This window comes from Colossoma macropomum, unplaced genomic scaffold, assembly GCF_904425465.1.
Source record: "Colossoma macropomum unplaced genomic scaffold, Colossoma_macropomum, whole genome shotgun sequence".
Lineage (NCBI taxonomy): Eukaryota > Metazoa > Chordata > Actinopteri > Characiformes > Serrasalmidae > Colossoma > Colossoma macropomum.
In genome coordinates this window covers 39,023,922-39,046,706 of record NW_023494805.1, presented here as the reverse complement: position 1 = coordinate 39,046,706, position 22,785 = coordinate 39,023,922, and the positions used below count along the sequence as shown (strand labels likewise).

The 22,785-nt window shown below is 42.4% G+C and overlaps 1 protein-coding gene across 1 annotated transcript in view; it reads left to right on the top strand.

Annotated features, from left to right (window-relative positions):
- st6galnac3 (ST6 (alpha-N-acetyl-neuraminyl-2,3-beta-galactosyl-1,3)-N-acetylgalactosaminide alpha-2,6-sialyltransferase 3) overlaps positions 1–22,785 on the top strand; it is a 117,250-nt gene that overhangs the window by 30,108 nt on the left and 64,357 nt on the right. Inside the window, exon 2 of the mRNA XM_036597481.1 lies at positions 15,433–15,627. Coding sequence (XP_036453374.1) covers positions 15,433–15,627 — 195 coding nt within the window. The remainder of the gene's footprint in view (positions 1–15,432; positions 15,628–22,785) is intronic.

The window sequence follows — 22,785 nt, the reverse complement described above, 5'->3', positions numbered from 1 at the left end:
CACAAATGTCATATAAAGGGCTAAAGTTACCTCTGAGATGGCTAATTTAAGTAAATGATAGTAAATAATATAGATGTCATGTTTTATTCCCTTTACTGTTAAAACAATGGGTTATTATCAGGCATTGTTAATGCTGAGTGTGACATCCCATCTGAGCAAAATAATCAACATTTTACATACAGCTTGGCTCGAGTTGTAAACTTCTGAAAATATAATACATAATGGTTTCCCACAGGCAGCTGGAGCTGAATTCCAGAACGAATCTGCGATAACAATGGAAACACCTCGTTTTTAATATGTAAAACATGGACATTCAGTACACACTCACTCGTGCATGTTTAGCAGTCTGATGTTTCTTCACAAGGGGGAGCTTGTGCACCTAGGTCACTTTTGTGTGTATCATTTAAAGAGAAGAAACAGTCATGAACCCACACCAGCAGGAGCTCTCGAGTGCATGTGTTTGCATCTTTCAAAATTGAAATTGTTTATTACGAAAAGATGTTGAGTTACTCAATGTTATGTTATTTACTCTGTGATTTTTATTAAAGATTTTCATCAAATTAGTTAACAGTAAAAAAATCATACAAGCTAAAGATAGCATAGAACATGGGAAAGCAGGGCTTGGGGCAGTATAAATGGGGAAAATCCCCATTTTTTTAACAAGAAAATATGTGATAATTATTTTTAAGCATCACTCAGGCCTAAAGACTGCCTTCAAATCAAGTCTGCTTTTTGTTAAATTGCCATAATTTCAGATATTGACCTACTTTAAAAAGGTCTTGGATGATAAAAAGCTTCCACTTCTTTTTTCCACTTTTCTTTTTTCCATTTTTGGAATATTTCGACAGCCTCATCTTCTTCAGAAAGCTCTTTGCTCAAAGTTCACCTTTACTTGCTCTGCAAGGATCACTAAAGCAGAGAAAACTAGACTGTGCAATCTCATAATGGGAGAACTCAGCACTAGAGGCTCTCATGTTTCCGCAAATTGGCAAAGGAGGTGGAATTCAGTCTCCAAAAGTTCGGAGCAATTCCTCGAAGGCCTTGACTTTCGAGAAGCGAGGTTCTTCAGGTACATGTGAGGTTATGAATAAAGTAATGTGACTAAACACATTCCATCAGAAGATGGGTTTTTGTTTATGTTTTCGTCCGACCTCATTTCCCTCGGAGAGCTGACGAGTCCGTACGTGCAGAAATTAGCAGGAGACGCGGGGCGAGGAGAGAGGAGGAGGAGGAGGAGTGCTCTGTAAATATTTCTCGAGTCCCTGATTAATTGAAATTGGATTTTAACGGCTCATTCGACCATGAGTGCAGGAGGCGTGCGGTGAGGCGCCGGTGCTTTTGCATTGCTAATGTAATTTTCATTTTTCTCGCCGCCGCTTTGGAGGGCTTGCGAGAACGCGGTTCCATGCATGTATGAGGCATGCCATTATTTTTGGACTCTCCTGATGCTGAGCTTTTAAATGAGCTGTCTGGATTGTTCATTGTACAGATATAACACAAATCTGCCTCCTAATCAGAATGCTTTCTCTGGTGTTTCTGGATCGTTGTGCACGTGGACGCTGTCGTAAGCATAAATCTAAGCTGTAGACTCCAGTGTAGCTACTAAATGCTGGCGTCTCAGGGAGTCCTCATGGCTTTGCTACCTTCTTGCTCTGCCCTTTTAGCCTGCCTGGCTCACTGCTTGTGCTCTGTTGACACTTGTCCTAGAAACTAAGGCTACATTCACACAGCAGGTAAAAGTGGCCCAAATCTGATTTTCTCATCAAATCTGATTGTTTTGTTTGGCTGTTCACATTATATTTTAAATGTGATCTGTATGCGACATCAGTCTGAACAGATCAGCTCCTAAACCGACCTGCATGCGCAAAAGAACAACGTGTCACGCTGCTTCACGCGGCTCATCCAGAGGTAAACAATCATTACTGCCAACGAACGCCAGTCACTCCCGGAGGATCAGCTTCACCAGCTTTCAGAAGCTTCATTGACTGACAGCTGGGCTCATCACCCAGAATGTGTTCGAACTCACCGTTAAAAGGGCGCGGTCACTTCTTTTAATTCTTTAAACTTTCCTTTCAGACTTTTAACTGTTCTTTGACGCTGCAGCCTCGTTCTCCTACGGCCGCGTTCGGACATTTCTTTCAAAATCTCTTTGAACAAGGAGGGTTTTTGGATAAGTCTCTTCTAATTTGCACAGAAACACCATCCCCTGTGATTTGCTCACAGTCTTAGCAAAAAAAAGATGTAAAAGTCTTCCGATCTGGCTGTTCAGACTGAGTCTCATTGCCGCATATCAGATACGGATCAGATTTCAGTACCACGTATGAAAGCGTCTCAAATAGGAACTGAAAATGTCAGATTCATTGTGTGTTTTGCTGTTCACAATGACACACAGGCACACATCTGAGTCACATATGAAGAAAAAGATCGGATTTTGGCCAAACAGAGGTTTTCCAGAAGCTCACTCCAAAAGTGTTAAACGGCACAAGAGACCAAAGAAACCCACAAATGTGAGAATTTTCTCCGTTAAAATAATCACGATAACCATCGTATTATCATAGTTCACTGTCGTTTCAATGTATTATGGTCGTTTTTTTCATAACAAGCATAAAAAATTGCTAATAGCATGCTAATGTCTCGGTAGCTAGCTAGCTAGCTAACTTTCCTGTTCCACCTTAAAGAATGTAACTGCTGCTCCATTTAAGGTGGAACGGGAAAATTCAAACAAGAAGCTGGTGAATATCTGACTTCAGCTTCATATCACTGAAGAATCAGGGGTGGGTGATGATAAATAATTGCCCCCCTCTTTGAAGGCATATGATGCCCTAAATGTAACTAAAGCCCAGCAGTGAGGAGCTGAACTTTACCCTCCTCTGCTGTCACTGCAGACTGACAGGGTCGCCTACAGAGCAGCGCTGGTAGCTGTTAATGAAGTAATGTTCTTTTTATTTGAGGGTCCCATTTCAGAGGGAAGATTATAACCACTACCCTGTAACTCAGTTCCAAGGGGTTAGAGTGACACTCGAAAACAAGGGGTAGTGGTAAAATGAAGAAATGGGATTGGGCCTTGGTTCCTCCTAAGGGTCCTTCCTCCTTCCTGAGGGTGTCACATGTCGTTTACACATTGGGTCTTTGAGCTGTATTTTCTGTAAAGCTGCTTTGTGATAACACCTGTTTGACTTGACTTAATCCAGAATATACAAGGAATAAAGCTCAGAGTTTAGTTAACCAGTTATTCCAAGACTTTGCAGATTCCAGGGCTGGGCTGAGGCATTAACAGTCCATCTTGATTGTGGTTATTAGGAGCAGGTGTGCTCGGAATTGAGGGAGGAAGAGGGTTGGAGCGTCGCTGTGGCAGGTGTACAGTCCGAAATGGCAGCAGGTGCGTTTGAGGCGGCGGTGATGCGTAGTCTAAATCCCAGGCCGTTTAGGGAAACTCCGAAGCTCAATCTGAGTTCCAGTGATGAGATGTGGAAATGGATCAGGTGATAGCTGAGGCTACCCATTGTGCAGGGGTGGAGAGAGTACTGAAGATCCCTACTTATAGGGAAATTTCTGCGTCAATAAATAATAATATTTAATATCAATAAATGGTTAATATTTAAGCAAAGTCATTCAGGGTGGTTTGGTGTGAAATGCTTCATTCTAGAGTCAGAAACGTTCATAGTGGTGGTGATAGGAGCCAGACGTCCACCTCTAAAAGCTCCCTCACAGAAAGTTACTACATGAAATGGCTATAAATGCACTGCCCGATGTCTGAGACATTGTTTTATGATTGTCATATGATTCATTTGTGTTTCAGAATGGCCTAAAATGTGTTAAATGCATTCATTCATGGTGGAGGGGTACATGCAGGGTGTTACGGGGCAAAATAGTCCCCAAAGAAAACTACCACTATTTCACTATTATCAACATTACATATATAAACTCTGAAATCATGGTAGGTTCACTGGTGGTTTTGGATAGCAAATAAATTGGCTATATTTGTGTTGTAGTCATGGTGATGTCTGGTTCCTATCATCACCACTGTAAAGAAATCTGAGTCTGTAAGCTTCTCTACAATGAATTGTTTCACTCCAAACCACTCTGAATAGCTTAATTGGCATCTCAACCACTGAATTATGCAGACATTTTGAAAAATGTAAGATGTAAGAGTACTGTTACTAATAACCCCTTAAAATCCCAGGCTTATTACATATTAAGGCTTATTATTCAGTAACTACAGGGACTTCAGTGCAAACTGGCTGAGCTATTCTTAGGTTATAGAAGTATGTATTTAGGCTACGTTCACATTACAAGCCTCGTTGCTCAAATCCGATTTTTTGCTCAAATCCGATCTCTCTGACACGATGGTTCACACTCATTTAGGTAAGTGATTTAAATCTGTCATTAATGTGAACGAACCGGCGTCCTGAAATGACCCTCATGCCCACATCCTACTCAGTAACGTCACGTGAATGAATCACGTTCATCATCAGCACAAACTAACGAGCAGAACGAGCTTCACTGAGAAGATCATTAACTCTGATCAGCTCTCAGCTTCATTATTAGAGCGAGACGAAGGAGAAAAAGATGAGATGAGCTGCTTTTCCACCGTTTACAGGCTTTAACTTTGGATTTTGCGCTGCTGCCATGGTAACGCTGAATGAAGGCGCACGCGCAGTGGAAAAAAGTACATGAATTCCGATCTGAGCGTCACATTAAGGTTGCATGGCCACGAATCGGATACGTATCCGATCTAGGACCACATATGAAAGCGACTCAGATTTGAAAAGATCAGATTTTCGTGTCCATGCAGCTCTGAAAACATCAGATCTGAGTCACATTAGGGCAGAAAATTGGATTTGAGCCACTTCAACCTGGTAATGTGAACGTAGCCTTAAGGTATTAATGAAGGAAACTATACAGGTACAAAATAAAGAAGCAGTTAATTGCAAATCTGCTGTAGTAATTGACTCAAACAGATTTCCCATTATTTCATACATTCACAGCCACAGCCTGAAAATATTTCTGATTTGACTCGACTCTACGAGTCACACACACACGTACACACCCCGAACAGGCTGGCGGGCGGCTGTGTAGGATCTCAGGCTGTGAGCAGGGATCGATAGCTGCTCAAATGAGGTTGCAAGAAGGTCCAGAAATAGGCTCTGTAAGCCATTACGGTGCTGCCGCTGCTCTCCGCTACAGTAAAACTCTCTGTCAGGCTCGGTCGTTAAAAAGAAAAGCTTCATAAAAAGCAGCCGGACTCGTCCGATTGAGTTGCCCGTAGCCTTGGAAAGAAACCCTGAGGGTTTAAGAGGCCTGTAAAGCCGTGAAAGAGCGATTGAGTCTCTCTCAGAATGTGCGTTATACCCATGAAGGTCCGTACAAAAACCCTTTTTTGAGTACGAGAGATTCACCACGAATGTAATCTCCGCTCTAAAAAGTGTCAAAGCGTGAATTATTGAAAGGGCAGCGTGACGCTCAACAGTAGCTCCACACAATCACAGCTCCTTCCCTCACCTCCTGCTGAAATTGGTGTCTCTAAATAGCAGCGTCTGCCAAGACCTCAGCAGCAGCATTACTCCTGCACCCGCCTTGTTATAGTCTTAACCCTTACAAGTCTGCGGTTATTACTGTCCCTTTGCTATGCTGTTTAAAAGTAATGATGACTGTGTTTACATGCAAAAATGTTCTCCAATCTGATTGAGTACATTCCGATTATAGATTAAGACTGAGGTGTTTATTCTCAATCTACTCAACAATCTGATGAAAATCTCCGTTTACATGCTCACTACAAGTAGTCAGATCCAAAATTACACGTGTAGAGAACCACTTAGAGTAGCAGTTACCATGACAACGAGCATCACGTGAGCCCAGTCAGAGTGAGATGAGCAGCAGTGAGCAGCGCTTGTGTTTTTAATTGCTTTAAAATGATGTCAGACTCAGGAAAACGTCCTTCACATGTCCTTATTAAAGGAGGCCGAGAGGAAGACGTCGTGTTCTGAGACACACAAGCTGGACGTCCGTCCCACCGCCGTCTTTTAAAGATCAGAGCATAAACTTCGTCTCCTCTGCAGACCAGTTTCTGCTCCGCCATGTTGAACGGTATAAATTTTCACTATGACGCGACGAACATGATCAGAACGTACTTAAACTTTCCGATAGGGAAAGTAATCAGATACAGGCGTTTACACGGATATTATTCTTCTATTTAACGGATTATTTACAGGATTACCCACCTCGATCAATCGGATAGACACTGTATTCTGAATGGTCTCAATCAAACTGGACCATTCAGATTGAGGTGTTTACATGGACGTGTTCTATTCTGATTGAGCTATTATTCAGATTATTAATAGATTATCAGGCTGCATGTAAACGTGTGTTTAAAATCTCCAGCAGCACTGCTCTCTGATCCACTCAGACCAGCGCAACACACACTAACACACCACCACCACGTCAGTGTCACTGCAGTGCTGAGAATGATCCACCACCTAAATAGTACCTGCTCTGTGAGGGTCCATGGGGGTCCTGACCACTGAAGAACAGGGTAAAAGGGGGCTAACAAAGTATCAGAGAAACAGATGGACTACAGTCTGTAACTGTAGAACTACAAAGTGCACCTATATAGTAAGTGAAGCTGATAAAATGGACAATGAGAGTAGAAACAAGGAGGTGGTCATAATGTTATGCCTGATTGGTGTATATATGTAGTTGTGCTCATGTTTTACATGCCTGTGTTTACATTAAAATGGTCAGTTCCAGCACAGATGAAATGGTAAGAATACCGATATTATTTATATTCCACTGTAAAATAGTGAGACATTAGTCAGCATTGTTATCTTCCGAAAATGCAGCTCTTTGACACAGTTTGTGGATAATGTCTGTTTATGTCACCATCTCTGACAGCGCAGGGATCAGGACGTCACTCGAGACCGCATTTCTGACTTTTTCCATTCGTTTTGCTGTCAAAACTTGACAGAAACTTTGCAAAGGTTGATGTTTTCACCCTCTCTAAAATAAGACGTCTGCTATCATCATGAAACGTCTCCTCGTCTGTTACGAACACAGATGTGCTCAGGCTGGAAGGTTAAATCTGCACTTTCAGTAGGATTCATTTACTCGTTTTAAAGACCTGAGAGTGAGAAATTACTCAGATACAGTTACTGCAGGGTTTTCTCAGTACAGCCGACAACCGGAGCCTGAAATAGTTAATATCATAGTAAAGACCAGTGGTGGCGCTGTTGTCCTCCTCTTTCTTTCTCTCTTCTCTCTTTTATTCTTTTTCTTCTCTGTCCTTTCTCTCTCTCTCACTCTCCTCTCTCTCTCTCTTTCCTTCTCCCTCTCTCTCTCCTCCCTTTTTCTCTTTTCCCTCTCCCCCTTTTCTCTCATTTTTCTCTCTATGAGCTCTTGTCCTCTCTCCTCTCTCTCTCTTTTGTCTTTCTTTTCTCTCCTCTCTCCTCTCTCCCTTCTGTTTCTCTCATTCTCCTCTCTCTCTCTTTCTCTTTCTCCCTTTTCTCTCTCTTGTTTCTCTCGCTGGTCTTTCTCCGTTTCTTTCTCTCTTTGTCTCTCTCCTCTCTTCTCTCACCTCTCTTAACTCTCTCTCTTTTCCCGCTTTTGTCTGTCTTCCCTCTCCGTTCTCTCTCTTTTCTCTGTCTCTCACTCCTTCCCTCTTTCTCTTTCTCTGACTTTCGCTCATTCTCTTCTCTCTCTTTCCTCTCTGTTCTCTTTCTCTTTTCTCTGTCTCTGTCTCCCTCTCTCTCTCCTTTTCTGTCCCTCCCTCCTCTCTCCCTTCTTTTTCTTTTGTCTCTCACTCTTTCTTCTTTTTTCCTTTCCTTTCTCTTCCCTCTCTCCTCCTTCACTCTCTTTCTCTCATTCTCTCTCATCTCTTCTGTCTCTCTTTTCTCTGTCTTTCTCTCATTCTCTTTCTTTCTTCACTCTCTTCGTCTCTCCTCTATCCCTTCTTTCTCTTTTCTCTGTCTTTTTTCTCTCTCTTCCTTTGCTCTCTTTGTCTCTCTCTTCCTTCTTCTCCCTTTCTCTCTCCCTCTCTCATCTCTCTTCTTTCTTTCCTCTCTTGTTCTCTCTTTTCTGTCTCTCTCTGCATCTCTCTCTCTCTCTGTCTCTCGCTCTTTTTCTCACTCTCTGTCTCGCTCCTCTCTCTCTCTCTCTCTCTCTCCCTCTCTCTCTCTCTCTCTCTCTCTCCCCCTCTCTCTCTCTCTCTCTCTCTCTCTCTCGCTCTCTCTCTGAAAGGGCGGTAAATGGGTGAAATTGTGCAGAACGTAGAGCCTGGGCGATGATTATCCTGATGGATAGTAGGATGATGAGGCGAGTCATATGTCGGCCGTCCGTGGAAGTTCATCGACTTTCCGCTCCCCCCTCGGCCCCCCCGAGCCCTCGCAATGCCCCCAGATTTGACACATCATTTTGCTGTGATTTGTGGTTTCAGATTGAAATCGAAGGTGAAGGATTTTTTCTGTTTTTTTTTTTTTCCTCCTTCGTGCCATGAGAACAGATGAGAGTGACAAGTGTGGGCCAGATGGATGCTCTCTCTCCCTCCCTCTCTCCCTCCCTCCCTCCCCCCTCTTTCTTTCTCTCTGCTATCTTACAGTAACTACCCTGACAGCCCTAACAGCATCCCCTGTGAGTTGCTCACAGTCCGGCTGAAGTGTGGATCGTTGCATCATTAAAGCGGCCGTTATTTACAGCGCCATCACGGCGTGTATAAAGTGTGAGATTTCTCCAAAAATCACGTCGGCCTGTATGCGTGAGACCCTTTTACGCTGAGATAACGATCTCCCTCGTCTTCCCTGAGCAGCCGCTCTCTTTGCGTCAGAAGTTTCTTTTAGTCGAGGAACGAGATAGTGATGTAACGTGCTGCAAAATATTTGAGCGTGAACTCTAAATGGCCGTTTTTTTGTGCCATCGCGGCGCGTTTGATGTGCTCCTGAGAAGCGCAGCCTCCGAACCGCGCCGAGACGTTTGAAGTGAGAGATCTGAGCCCGCCGGCTGCACTGACAGCCACCCTCCCATTATTGCACACATGAGCCGAGTATCACTCGAGCCATCAAACGAGTTCAAAGACTCCTTCCCTGTCCACACCTTCGGCCGCCGCGCTGAGGGACGGGCTTCAGGCTCACGGCTTTTGTTTCATTGTTTCAAAAGTAGCATTTGCAGTGAGTTGGCCTGAAGTTCTGTTCAGGCGTGATTAGCTTTAGATGTGGGAGGGTGGGGGGTGGGGGGGTAATATGAATAGTGTTATACCACCCATATTGGTTGGTATATAACACTATACAAACCAGTATGGTCGGTATAAGGTAGCGTGTAGCACCTCTGCTATCTATGCTGTAGACTGGGGTTCAGTCCCAAGTTCTCTTTCCCTCTCGGCTCAGGTGCTGATCTGGCTGGAAGTAGGAGAGTTCGTTGCTCCGCCTCCCCGTCACTGCCCCTGCCCCGCAGCTCGGCCGGCTGGGCCAAGTGTAAGGTGTAGTCTGGCAGCCTCGCTGAGGAATAGGACGTGGGGCCTGGGCGGCAGAGTTCAGGGCTTGCTTCCCGCTTTCGTGCCTCTCATGGCCGTTATCGCTGTCGTCCCCTCTCTGACAGCTGACCTTCTCCTCCCGCCATCACTTACGTCCCTCGGCGGTGTTCGGGATTTGGGTCCTGCCTTCCTGCCGGCTCTCACGGCTGTCATCGGGGCCTGGGGTACGGGCGCAGGGCACACTCACATAGTGCGCTAAATAGGGAGCAGTGAGCCATTTGAGATTCAGCCTTCAGGATTTTCCGAGGTCTGATCTTATAGATGTTTAAAATGAACCATTAATGGGCTGATTTTGTCGCAGTTCTGCTCGCAACTGAGTTTCAAATAAGTTGCAGGACGCTTTACATTGTGCTACTTGAGAGCTGTTTTGTTTCTTGTAGGTTTCACTCGACTAAAGTTCTCAATCCTGGTATTTGGTATTTTCCCAACTCTAACACACTATTCAACTCATCAGCCAGTTAGCAAGTCCTTCCTGAGCTGACGTGGAAATCTGAGAGCAGGAAAACAGTAAATTGTGTAGGACAGGGGAACTCTAGGACTCTAGGACCATGACTGGGAACCACTGGTGTAAAGTGTTTGGCATCTAACTGATGAGATGAACAAAGAAGGCTGTACTCACAGCTGTTAGCCCCACTTTTGGGCCAAACACTTCCCTTACTCAATGTCCAGCCAGTCCTTTTGCCTGCAGATGAAGGCTAGACGTGCAGGGTATGCAGGGCGTCTGTTATCAGGCTTTTCTTTCTGTGCTGTCTAGTATGATTCTAATTATCTTAAAGTAACAGTCCATGAAAAAGCCCATGTTCCTCTGACTCCAGAGTCAATCCGCCAAGAGATATTGGACATCTGAAGATTGCTTCTGTGGCTTTACCCTGGTAATGGAAGCTTATGTGCCGGTATGTGCTAACTGCATGCCTAAATCATCTCACACTTGTGTGGAGTTAAGTAATCTCTATTATACGTTGTTTGGCGTCAGCTCTCGTCTTCTGAGAAGGTCATCTCACTTATATTTTGAGCCTGTGAAATCCGGAACATAAAGTCCTTTCATTTTCTTCAAGATATTTAAAATATTTAAACAAGTCAAGTGCTTCGAGGCTCAGCCTCAGCATGAAATCTTCGGGTTTATTGCCCAACGAGGAGCTGAAGCTCAGCTGACAGCGATCCCTCAGTGTGATGTTTCTAAGCCCCGACTCTCGTTATCAGTAATTGAAAATGTCTGTCATCTCCGAAAGCCTTGAATTGGATCTTGTCTTGCAGTATTATTTTCTCACTCGTTACATTTAAGCAGTTTTGTGCAGATGCAGACGCAGAAGGACTTAGTGTTAATGGTGTTTTGCAGCTTAGACATCTATATTTTCTTGTCTGGGAAAAGAAGGAATCATTCCTCAATATGTTTGGCTCGACCGATATGATAGTTGTGTGGCTGATACTAGAGATGGACCCATCAGTGAGTGTGTTTGCATGCACATAATAATCTGATAACTGCAGAAAATCAGATTTTGTCAGTAATACGATCAACATGTTTACATGCACTTGAGGTATCAGATAATGGGGAAATTTCAGGTCTACATGAGTCAGACAGTAATCAGATTTCTGCTTTACAACCAGCCAATAAACTCACAGAAGAAGACGTGACGTAGCGTAAAACTCAAACTTCATGACTCGGCATTTTTAAACATATACATGATCTAGAAGATGAAAGATATTTAAATCTTTCATTTCATGTTTGATTTCAGTGCTTCTCCAAAAGTCTTTTGTTGCCATCTCGCGGCAGCACTGCTGGTACGTCCGTCTGTTTTCACACCTGCCCAGACTTAGAAATCCGAAAGAAATCAGAGTAAGAGTTCACACGCACTGAGAAATCTGATTACTGAGCTAAAATCCAGCCCTCTTTAACAGATTTGTGAATCGGATTTCTATATCGGAGTGTGGTGTTTACGTGACCATTTGAATAAACACACTCAATATTAACATCAGCAGGTGAAACAAACAGCTGGAATAATACATATAAACATCGAGAGGTAAAGCGACTGTGAGCAAGTGAAATAAATCTAACCAGCATTCAGTTTTCGATTTTCTTTTTATCAGGAAAGTAGCTGGTAGAAGATCTTAAAATGTCCAGCTGTCCACCGTAATTGCAGTGAATTGTGCTCACCCAGCTTTTCACAAAGTTTGGCCTGTCTTGCTTTCCACGTCTTTGGCTCTGCTTGTGCACTGAAATGGAATGTGCTTTGAGTTTCTTACTGCAGCTTAAGCTTATTTACAGCAATCAGAGTCCTTCATTCTCTACAATTTAAAATGGCTGTATATCTAACGCAACGAATCGATCTGTTGCTATCCTTGTTTTTGGTTGAGCACTGTCAGGTCAGGGAGAGTTTGGCACTGAACACTGCTGGAGGCGCTGGCTGTGCCGGTGGTAGCTTTCGCGCTCTGGATTTTTTAGTTTTTAGTTGATCCAAACAGTAAATTGTATTTTGGCTATTTTCATACATTTTCAAATGTATTTGATAAATACATTTACATACATATTTGTATATCGCTGCTGTCTGAAGAAAACCTTGTATCTCCATTTTTTGACGTTTTTCAGTTTTTGACATAATTTGAAAATGCCTGTTACCCTTTACATTGTATGTGAATTTCATGATGAATGGACTAAAAGAAATTGAGTCTGGAAAAAGTCTGGTTCCATTGACTTACATTAAAAGTAAAGTAGGTTTTTTTCTTCTCCTGTAAAGTTATTATTTTGGAGATATGAGGTTTTGTTCTGACAACAGTGATGATACTTTTCTATGTGTAATATTTCCCCATACGTCATAAAATAAATGTATTTTAAAATATATTTGGGTAATGTGGCAAAATATTCTGAAATACATTTTAGTGTTTGGGATGTATTTCGGCATGGATTGCAATGTATTTTAAATGTATTTCAAATATATAAAAATACATGCCCATATGTTTTTTTTTTCCATATGGTTTAGTACATTGTTAGTCTAAAATATATCTATATCAATAAATGCTGTAGCCCTGGGAGTGGAGCTGTTCTGAATTCATAGCAGTTTTGTTTTCTGTTACCACTTATATTTCTTATTTATATTAGCTATCTTCATATATTTGTGTTGTAATAACCACAGTGGTGTTTGGATCGAGCAGTTCAGCCTGTATTACTGTCATATACTTAATTGGAGAATCACTTTTATTGGGTTACCCAGTAGCACAACCATCTAAATTTCCCTATTCTCGGGAGGTTGCGAGTTCTGTTTCCGATGAGGATAGTCGCTGATTGATGCCGATAAAACTACAGCACATTAATATAGGTATATTGTTCATCTCAACTAATAATGAGTTTTTGAGACTGCAACATCTGGGACAACACCTGACTGAGTGCCGTCACATGTATATTCATTGTGCTCTGAGTTAGTCCGCTCTGCCGTGGGTAGTTATTAGGCCTCAATTCCCAGGACAGCTCATTATCTAGACATAAATAACACATCTCTCCTCCTAGCGTCTAAACACGAGTATATAAAGAGATCTTTTTTTAGACGTGTACTGCTTTAACGCTTTTTGGAATGGACTACTGGATGGGCACAGTATGTGTCAAATCAGATGAAGCTGAAGGAGTAGAAGGCTGAGCCTTGAGAGAAGGAGATGAAGTATTCATTGGGCCAAGTGCTTTTCCACCTCGCTGCCTGTGGTTTCGCTCCAGCGTGGAGCTGTGCGGGAGGCGGACCGGAAAGCTGCCTTATTCTTATTTAATGTCTCGCTCCTCACAGCCTGAACGAGAGCAGGAATGCTACACTAGAGATGCTGGTGTGTAATTTGGCTTCCGAATGTAATCATACACACTTCCCACTTGGCAGGTGCTACACCAAGGCAATAACTCGCCGAGCAAATTGACTTCAGCACCTGGTACACATTTTAGTCTATTCTCAACGGATGAAAGGCATCATGCGCTGCATCCAGAGTTACTGGAGAAAAAATACACTCACCGGCCAGTTCAGCTTGACATATATAGATATTGCAATTATATTTTCTTCATTAGCTGCTTGATTAAGAGTAAGATTAAGTGACCCTTATTAGTCCCACAATGGGGAAATTTCACCTCCGCAATCGAACCCATTCGTGCAGTGAAACACCACATACACTCTAGTGAAGATCAAACCGGCGACCTTCCGGTCGCAAGGCTGGTTCCCTAACCTCCAGCCCGCAAACAGGGCGTCAACGTATGGGCCACAAATGGCCTCTAACTGTACACAAGCAAGGTGGAGCCTTGGAGGCCGTTTGTGGCTCGTATGTTGATGCACTGTTTGTATTGACCACAGTTGAGTTGTTTTGACCCCAAGCTCTTCATCAGTTTCTCGTGGAGCCAGCTCTTGGCTGGATATTTTTGGGTGGTGGACCACTCTTAACCTAGCAGTGCTACTGATGTGTGTAGAAACCCCAGCGACACCGCTGTACCTCAGATACTGTGATTAAACTTGACTCGGGCTAGCTTTAGACTTGGTTGCAACTCCGCTCAGACCAGCCTTTGACTGACTCCCAAACTGATTCGGACTAGCCTTCAGCTGACTCTCAACTCAACTTGGACTAGCTTTAGACTGGCTGACAACTCTGTCTGGACTAGCCTTTCACTGACTCCCAACTCGACTCTGACTAGCCTTTGACTAACTTGCATTATGACTCAAACTGGCCTTTGATTGACTCTCAGCTTAACTCAAAATACTCTTTGCCTGACTCCCACCTCAACTCGAACTAGCTTTTGGCTGGCTCATAGCTTGACTTGGGCCAGCTTTTGACTCCTAAATCGACTCGGACAAGCCTTCGACTCCTAATTTAACTTGGACTAGCTGTAGACTGGCTGACACCTCAGGCCGGATTAGCCTTTGACTGACTGCCAACTCGACTTGGACTTGCCTGCCAAATTAACTCAGACTAACTTCAGACTGGCCTTGCAGCTTGACTTGACTCGACACCTAATTGGCTCATAAATTGATTCAGACTAGCTTTTGCTTGACTTGCAGTATGACTTAAACTAGCCTTTGATTGACTCACAATTCAATACTAACTGGCCTTTGACTGACTCCCAACTCAACTTGGACCAGCCTTTGACTCCCAACTTGACTGGGACTAGCCTTTGTTTGGCTCCCAACTCGACTTGGACTGGCCTTTGACTGGTTCCCAACTCAACCCGTACTAGCCCTTGACTCACTGTCAACTTGACTCAGACTAGCCTCTGATTGGCTCCCAACTCGACTCGGACTAGCCTTTGACTGACTCCCAACTCAACTCGGACTAGCCTTTGACTGACTCCCAACACGAATCAAACTAGCCTTTGACTGACTCCCAACTTGACTTAGACTAGGCTTTGACTGACTCCCAGCTCAACTTGGACAAGCCTTTGACTGACTCCTAACTCGACTCAGACTAGCCTTTGATTGACTCCCAACTCCACTGGGACTTGTAAACTTAAAGTGACTTGTGAACATGTCTGAGTCCACCGCCTTGCCTCTGTAGCCAGAAACTGACAATTAATGAATGTGTTAGAGGGGAGCTCATAAACTCTGCAGCAACAGATGGGCTACAGTCTGGAATTGTACACCTGTATCGTAGACTTTTAAGGTAAGTGGAGCTCATAAAGTGGCCACTGAAAGCCGAATGTAAGCTCTTCAGAGAATAATTACTGAGATCAGCGTTGGCATTTACTTTGGTATTTCCTTGTTTTCATGTCCTTCTCGGTGGTATTTACATGCAGTATATTAATGTTCTGTCCTTAACGTTCTGTCATTTTTTATTAGCCAAACTTTGGGTTGCAAATGTTTGGGTGATGACATTTTCCAGCACTTCTCCCATCCTGATTACCACAGCAGTGAGTTATGAGTTGATCAGGTGAGATGACCTCTCTTTTTCCTTTCCTTCCACAGAAGAAGTCGGTGATAGCGACTGGCCTGATCGTGGCCGTGTCCCTCTTCGTGGTGGTGGTCAACTACTCAGAGAAGCCCTACTTCCTGCTGCAGCCTGTGCTGGGCCAGAGCTTCAGCAGCCACTGGATGTTCTCCCGGCAGCCGCACAAGGCCTTCCGACCCCACCCTGGCTATGTGAGCGTCCCCAAACAGGAGGTGAGTGCAGCGTTACACTCACACCACTTTGCCACTACCTGCTCTCATACATAATTCGAATGATCAATATTAATGATGAATATTGTTATATTGCCCAGCCCTGTTGATCTGTTTTCTCTTTATTAGCCTGTAATCTGTTTGTTTTATTTGACATCACATTTTGAGTGTTTGTACTGGTTTTCTAAGGGTACTAGCCAGGAGTTTTCATATGCAGTCTTTGAATTTAGCGTTTTTATATACCCACGTTGCTAATATTTTTAGGAGTACATTATTAATGATGTTAGGGTGCAAAACTGTGGCTGGCCTAATGGTGTAGTACTTTCTCTTAGCACTGGTTTCGGCAACATGCAGCTCTTTTAGGGCCCTGTTGCGGCTCGACAGCATAACAAGACTTTTAGGCTCTGCTGATCATTCTAACACTGTTTTAACAATAAATGGTCTTAAACGCTGGAGTTAATGTAGAACTGCTAATTCACCCTTTGACCCTGAAGGTTGGCGCACAGACTGCTGATCTGCGTTGTCTGTATTGCACCATAGCAACGCAGGCAACAGTCTCATCTAGCTAACAGCTAACGACAAGGCAAAGAGAAAGATTTAGGACAAACATTGATATTTTGGAGACTAATGGACTTACTTGCATTTATAATCACTCCAGCTGGTTTCCTGATACGTTTAATCTGCAATGAGAAACTGTCAGACACTAAAAAGTGAAGCAGGCACCATTTAAGGTGGAACAGAAAAAATCGAACAAGAAGCTGGCGAATGACGAGCTGGCATCAGCCTCGTGAAAATCAAACGTTGAGAGACATTTTGCAAGAAACTATTCCACCTTTTTGGTTATAGACTGTTTTACTTCTAGGTTTTAATGCTGTGTGCTCTGGCTTATAGACTGTTTTTCGTCTAGATTTAAGGCTGTATGCTCTGGCCTATAGACTGCTTTACTTCTAGATTTCAGTGCTGTATGCTCTGCCTTATTGACTGTTTTACTTCTAGATTTCAGTGCTGTATGCTGGGCCTTATTGACTGTTTTTCTTCTAGATTTAATGCTGTATGCTTTGGCTTATAGACTGTTTACATTATCTTGGTGCTTATGTTGCTTGACACCAGCACTCCTGCTGTCTCTTTGCAATCTGGTGGTTTTCCCTTCTGAACTCATTACTGCAACTTTCAGATGCTCTACTTTCGAGTGAACTCCAGAAATCATCCTGTTATCAAGGTGCGTCCAGCTGTAAAGCCCTCCAGTAGGTGAAGTGCTGTTTGGCTAATCTGTATAGCCAGACCTTTTGCTTGGAAGTCTGCTGCTCACGTTAATAATAGCCTGCCCATCATTTTTATGGTCTGACCTCATATCTCCCGCATCATTCACAAGAGAGCGCCAGCGCTAAGTTACAGGTGAAAACATCTCCGCATGGAGGGCTGCCAAGGCAAGCGCTCTCACATGACCAAGGTTAACGGGGAGGCTGCGTGAGGCAGAATTTTGATTCACAGCAGCAGCAGGGAATAATGTAAATGTCCTCTAACAGAGCTCCACGACTTACGGCTGGAATTAGTGCAGCACTTTCTGAGGCTGCGCGACAGGGATAGAGTTATATGGCTTCATTTTGCTGTTGTAACACACCTTTCAGTTTATCGTCACTGTCAAAAAAGAAAAAATGAGCTCCAAAGTAGTAACTTTACAGGAGAAGGCAAAAACGTTCTTACCTGTTAAAGTTGTGGTGTGTAAGATTTAATGGCATCTAGTGGTGAGGTTGCAAATTGCAACCTACTGAATGGACCTCCCTCACCCCTCCCTTTCCAAGCGTATATTAGAACCTCCGATGGCTGTCAGGTTTTCTGCTGTCGCCTGTTTCGATTTCGTTTTGCTTCTCCGTGTTTTTGCTTTTTTGACGACGAGGATTCACCCTCCCTCACTTTGTCTAGTGCTAAATAATATGTCTGATCCTACAAAATTTGGGTTCTCAAACTTCTCACAACACAAAATTTTTAGCCAACACCAGCAGCAACCACTGATTCTTTTTCTTCCTTTGTCTTCCAACTAGTGCTGCTGCTTCAATGTAAAAACGTGAAAGACGTCTCTAGAGCAGTGTTTGGTTTGTCTGTTCTAGAAAAGTAGCTAAATAGGGCTATTCAAGACTATTTAAGTCTATTCCTCAAAGTAGTCACCTTCTGCTCAGCTTCATGAGGCAGTCACCTGGAATGGTTTTCATTTAACAGACAGGTGTGCCTTGTCAAGAGTTCATTTGTGGAATTGCTTGCCTTCTTTATGTGTTTGAGACCATCAGTTGTGTTGTGCGGAGGGTGGGTTGGTATACAGTTCTATACAGTGAATAGCCTTATTTGACTACTTTTGTCATCCATATTATGGCAAGAACCACTCAGCTAAGTAAAGAGAAATGACAGTCCAGAATCTAAAGTATTAAACTTATTCTGGTTTGTTTAACACTTTTTGTTTACTACATAATTCTAAATAATAGTTCACTACATAAAATATTAGAAAAATAATACAAATAAAGAAAAACATTGAATGAGAAGGTGTGTTCAAACTTTTGACTGGTACTGTAGATATAATATATGTAAATATAAAATAAATCTTTATAATAAATACAATTGAAATGCAGTGTCAGTAGCCCATGGCAGAGAACATTAGTTATTTGATTAAACAAGTTGCCTTAGTCAGCGAATGTATAGCTAATTTGACTAAATAATGTAGTTTATTAGAAATATAGTTTATTCCAAGCCATCTGAGACACAAATAAGTCATATTTTCTGCTACATATGTGGAAATAACCAGTACAAGCAGCCTTGTCCAGTGACACGCTGATTGAGTGGTTTATTACAGGACAGATTTTCCGGCTAATGAATGTGGTGATGATGATGATGATGATGATGATGATAGTGGTGATGGTAGTGATGATGGTATAATGGTGATGAAGATGAATTAGACCAAAGAGCTTATTCAAGATTGCTCTTCGTTTTGTAACAATAAAACATGATCTTACTTGGTTCATTCAGAGAATGTACCTGTCTGAAGTAATGAAGCCTGGTAGACTGAAGCCCCATAGACAGATAGAGAGATTGTCTCTGGAGTTTCAATGCTACAGTGGTCACAGTCACCGTGACCGAGCTGCATGCCAGGAAGCTTCTCTTGCTGTAAGACTGCCATGCTTCTGAAAGTGTTTTTGTAGAACAGCCAACATCAATAACACCCATCATACGACATTTGGCCTTTTTGGCTCAAACCTCGATTCCCAATAAACCAGGTCAGACTCATGTCGAATGCAGTAAGGCCGTCGTCCTCTAGCTTTCAGCTCAGGCACCCAGTTCAGCAAGGTCAGCTGTCAGGAGAACGTGTTTGACAGGCCATTGTGAGATGAATGTTTCTCCTCCTTCTGCTGATGGGTTCTTGGACTGAGTTACATTTCCACGTCAGACTGCTGGACAAAATAACACGCAACCCCGTTTCCAGAAAAGTTGGGAGGCTGTGCTAAATGTAAATAAAAGAAGAATGCAATGCAATGAAAAATAAAAAGTTGTGCAATGCTCAAAAAAAACCCTAGTGGTTAATTGGCAATAGGTGAGTAACATGACTGGGTACAAATAAAGCATCCCAGAGAGGCTGAATCTTTCAGAAGTAAAGATGAGGAGGGGTTCACCACTCTGAAAGACTGTGTGGGCAAATAGTTCAAGAATAACATTTTTTAATGTAAAATTGCAAAGAACATTTCATCATTTATGATACATAATATCATTAAAAGATTCAGAGAATTCAGAGAAATATCTGTATGCAAGAGACAAAACTGAAAACAAGCATTGGATGGCCGTGATCTTTGGGCCCTCAGGCGGCACTGCATTAAAAACAGAGAGTTCTGGAGTGGGAATCACTGCATGAGCTCAGGAACACTTTTGAAAACCATTGTCTGTGAACACAGTTCATCACTGCATCCACAAACGTTTAAAGTTAAAACTCTACCATGCAAAGAAGAGACCGTATACAAACAGAATCTAGAAACACCGCCGCCTTCTCTGGGCCCAGGCTCATTCAAGATGGACTGAGGCAAAGTGGAAAAGTGTCGTGTGGTCCAACAAATCAAAATTTGAAATTCTTTTTGGAAATCATGGACACTGCGTCCTCCGTGTTAAAGACCATCAGGCTTGTTATCAGCGCACAGTTCAAATGCCAGCATCCATGATGGTACGGGGTGCATTAGTACACATGGTATGGGTGACCTGCACGTCTGTGAAGGCACCATTAATGCTGGATGATATATAGGTTTTGGCAACATTTGCTGCCATCTAGACAACGTCTTTTTCAGGGAAGGCCTTAATTATTTCAGCAGAACAATGACAAACCACATTCTGCACATGTTATAGCAGCATGGCTCTATAGAAAAAGAGTCAGGGTGCTGAACTAGCCTGCCTGCAGTCCAGACCTGTCACCCATTGTAAACAAATGATGAATTATGACATGAAAAATATGACAAAGGAGACCCCGAACTGTTGAGCAGCTGAAATCCTATATCAAACAAGAACGGGAAAACATTTCATTTTCAAAACTACAGAAGTGTCTCCTCAGTTCCCAAACACTCACGGAGTGTTGTTAAAAGAAGAGGTGATGAAACACAGTGGTAAACATGCCCCCGTCCCAACGGAACATTTGGAACGTGTTGTTGGCATCAAATTCAAAATGGGTATATATTTTTCAAAAAACAATACAATTTCTCAGTTTCAACATTTGATATGTTGTCTTTGTACTTTTTCCAATTAAATATAGAGTTTAAATGATCTGCACATCATTGCATTCTATTATTATTTACATTTTATGCAGCATCCTGACTTTTTTGGAAATGGGGTTGTAGATGGGGAGTCAATTTTAAAAGCAAAATTTAACTTTAATAATAATAATAATAATAATAACAATAATAATAATAGTAGTAGTAGTAGTAATAATAATAATAATAATAATAAGCAGTAACAATAATCAGCGTGTGAACAATGTTAAAACAATAGTGGCATTAATAACAACAGTGGTGTTAATTTATTCTGGTAATACATTAACCTAGTTAAAATATTCTTTTCAGCATAATTCCCATTAACATACCTGCAAATTTGTTATGTTTTGGTAAAATTTGCCATTTCGAATGCTGAATATGCCATTCACATAAATAATGTAGATATGATGAGTTTTTCATTTTGGAAAGCGGGGAGTGGTTTATTTCCACCAGAGAAATGAGAGAGGATTTACCTTTCACATATTAAGCTTTTTTTATCAGCAGCTTAAAAAAAAACGTTGAATTATGTAAATTATCATTGCTGGAAACCATGACGATCAGTTTTCACCTACTTTGCTATGGTTGTAGAGCGTGTTTATTTCTGTGGACTGTCATAGCTGCTATGAGAGCTTAGTGACTGTATATTACTTTGCAGGTGGCAATCATTGGGGCCCTTATGGAGCCAGTAGGACACAGAATGGAGGGCAAAGTTTTTAGAATGGCCTTTAAAATAAATAAGGGATCTCAAATGAAGATATCTGCAAAAACACACTGATTTACATACACTTATTTGTCCTTGGAATGGTAAGCAACTGAACAATAAAAAGTCAAAATACCTATAAAATAGTACAGTATTTGGGCATGACTTGCATTTGCATAGTTGAACTCAATGAAATATTCCCCCAGCAATTACCCCTGTATTTTATTCTTTGAGTGCTCCAGAATTTTGTGTTAAAATCACTGAAATGTTCTCCCAGGAGTGATGTCGACGGACTCGGCTACACAGGGCTGGTTTCTTCCCCTGTTTCAGTGTTAATGAGTTCATGTGTCTGATAAAAAAAGTACCTGGTCTAAATGCTTTAGCTGTGCAGGTGCACGTTAATGATACACTGAGCAACATTGTCATATTTTGCTTATACGTTTCATATCACTGGTTTGCAGTTAGTCTCCGGCTGTATGACTAAACAGGACTGCCTGCAGGTTCGATCTGGAGGAAAGGAACGATGTTTTCCCAGGTAATAGGCCACTGTGAGCTTTCACTTCTCATCAGCCTGTACAGACACACTGCTGCAAGTCTTTCCAAGCATTTCATCAAATTTTAATGGGAGCACACTTGGCACAGCAAATTTCTCATTCGTTGCGTGTCCTGACAAGGATCCGAGATGCTATATTCTCGGGTTCTTTGTTGAGTCTCTGGATTGTTTGCACCTCACCACTTCACCGTGTCCGTGGTGTTATGCTTTGGACATCAAACAGCTTTGAACTTTCCACACTCCCAACGGCATTTATGGAAATTGCGATATCAAAGCTGCGGAACCGCAGGGAGAGCGCAATCAATATCAAAATGAAAAACAACTAAAGAGCACGCATCTTCCATCAGATCTCTGGAAATATTGAATTATTTCGACTCAAGTATCAACATCCTTCTCCGGAAGATGCACCTGCACAGTGAAGCGTAAGTCTTGATTGTGTTTTGTTCTTTTTCCAGGTTTTTTTCATTTAGATTTGTATGCATCGTCTCAAACGGCACATCAGGAGACTCCGCATCCAATCCACCTTTAGTCCCTCTCTTCTCACCTCAGATGAAAAAGAGCGCTGTCTTGTTTCCCCTGGTGTGTTGAAGTACTGCTGTGCAGTCTTTCCAGGGTTCAATCTCAGTACCACCTGAGCCTCTGAGTCTTACCCAAACACAGCCACGTCTGTCTACATTCCAAATCGCATTGGTCCGGAACGGCACATGAATCGAATGTAATTTGCTTGCAGGACTTGAATCTGTTATCTTTCGCATGCCGGCTGATTGCCCCGGTCAAAAAACAATGCTGTTCTTAAATCAGGGTTTACTAAGCTCCTTATGAAGCCGCAGGGAGTATGTGTTGAATATTTAGTGTCTGGTGTGCAGATGTGCTCCCCATACAAAAAAATTCTTCCATTTTACAGAAGAAAATATGCTTCTGAATTAAGTGCTGATTAGGCTACGGCTGTACTAGATAAGACCTAGAAAGCTGATTATGTATAATTGCTAAGACATGAGTTAAGCTTAGTCTGGTGCTACATTATGGCGTCAGTGGAAATTGTTCGTAGAATCATTTTTAGTGTAGAACCAGGCCTAATCCCTATCAAATAAAAGTGGATCGTATTTGCTTTCACATTAGGGGTGCAACTATTGTTC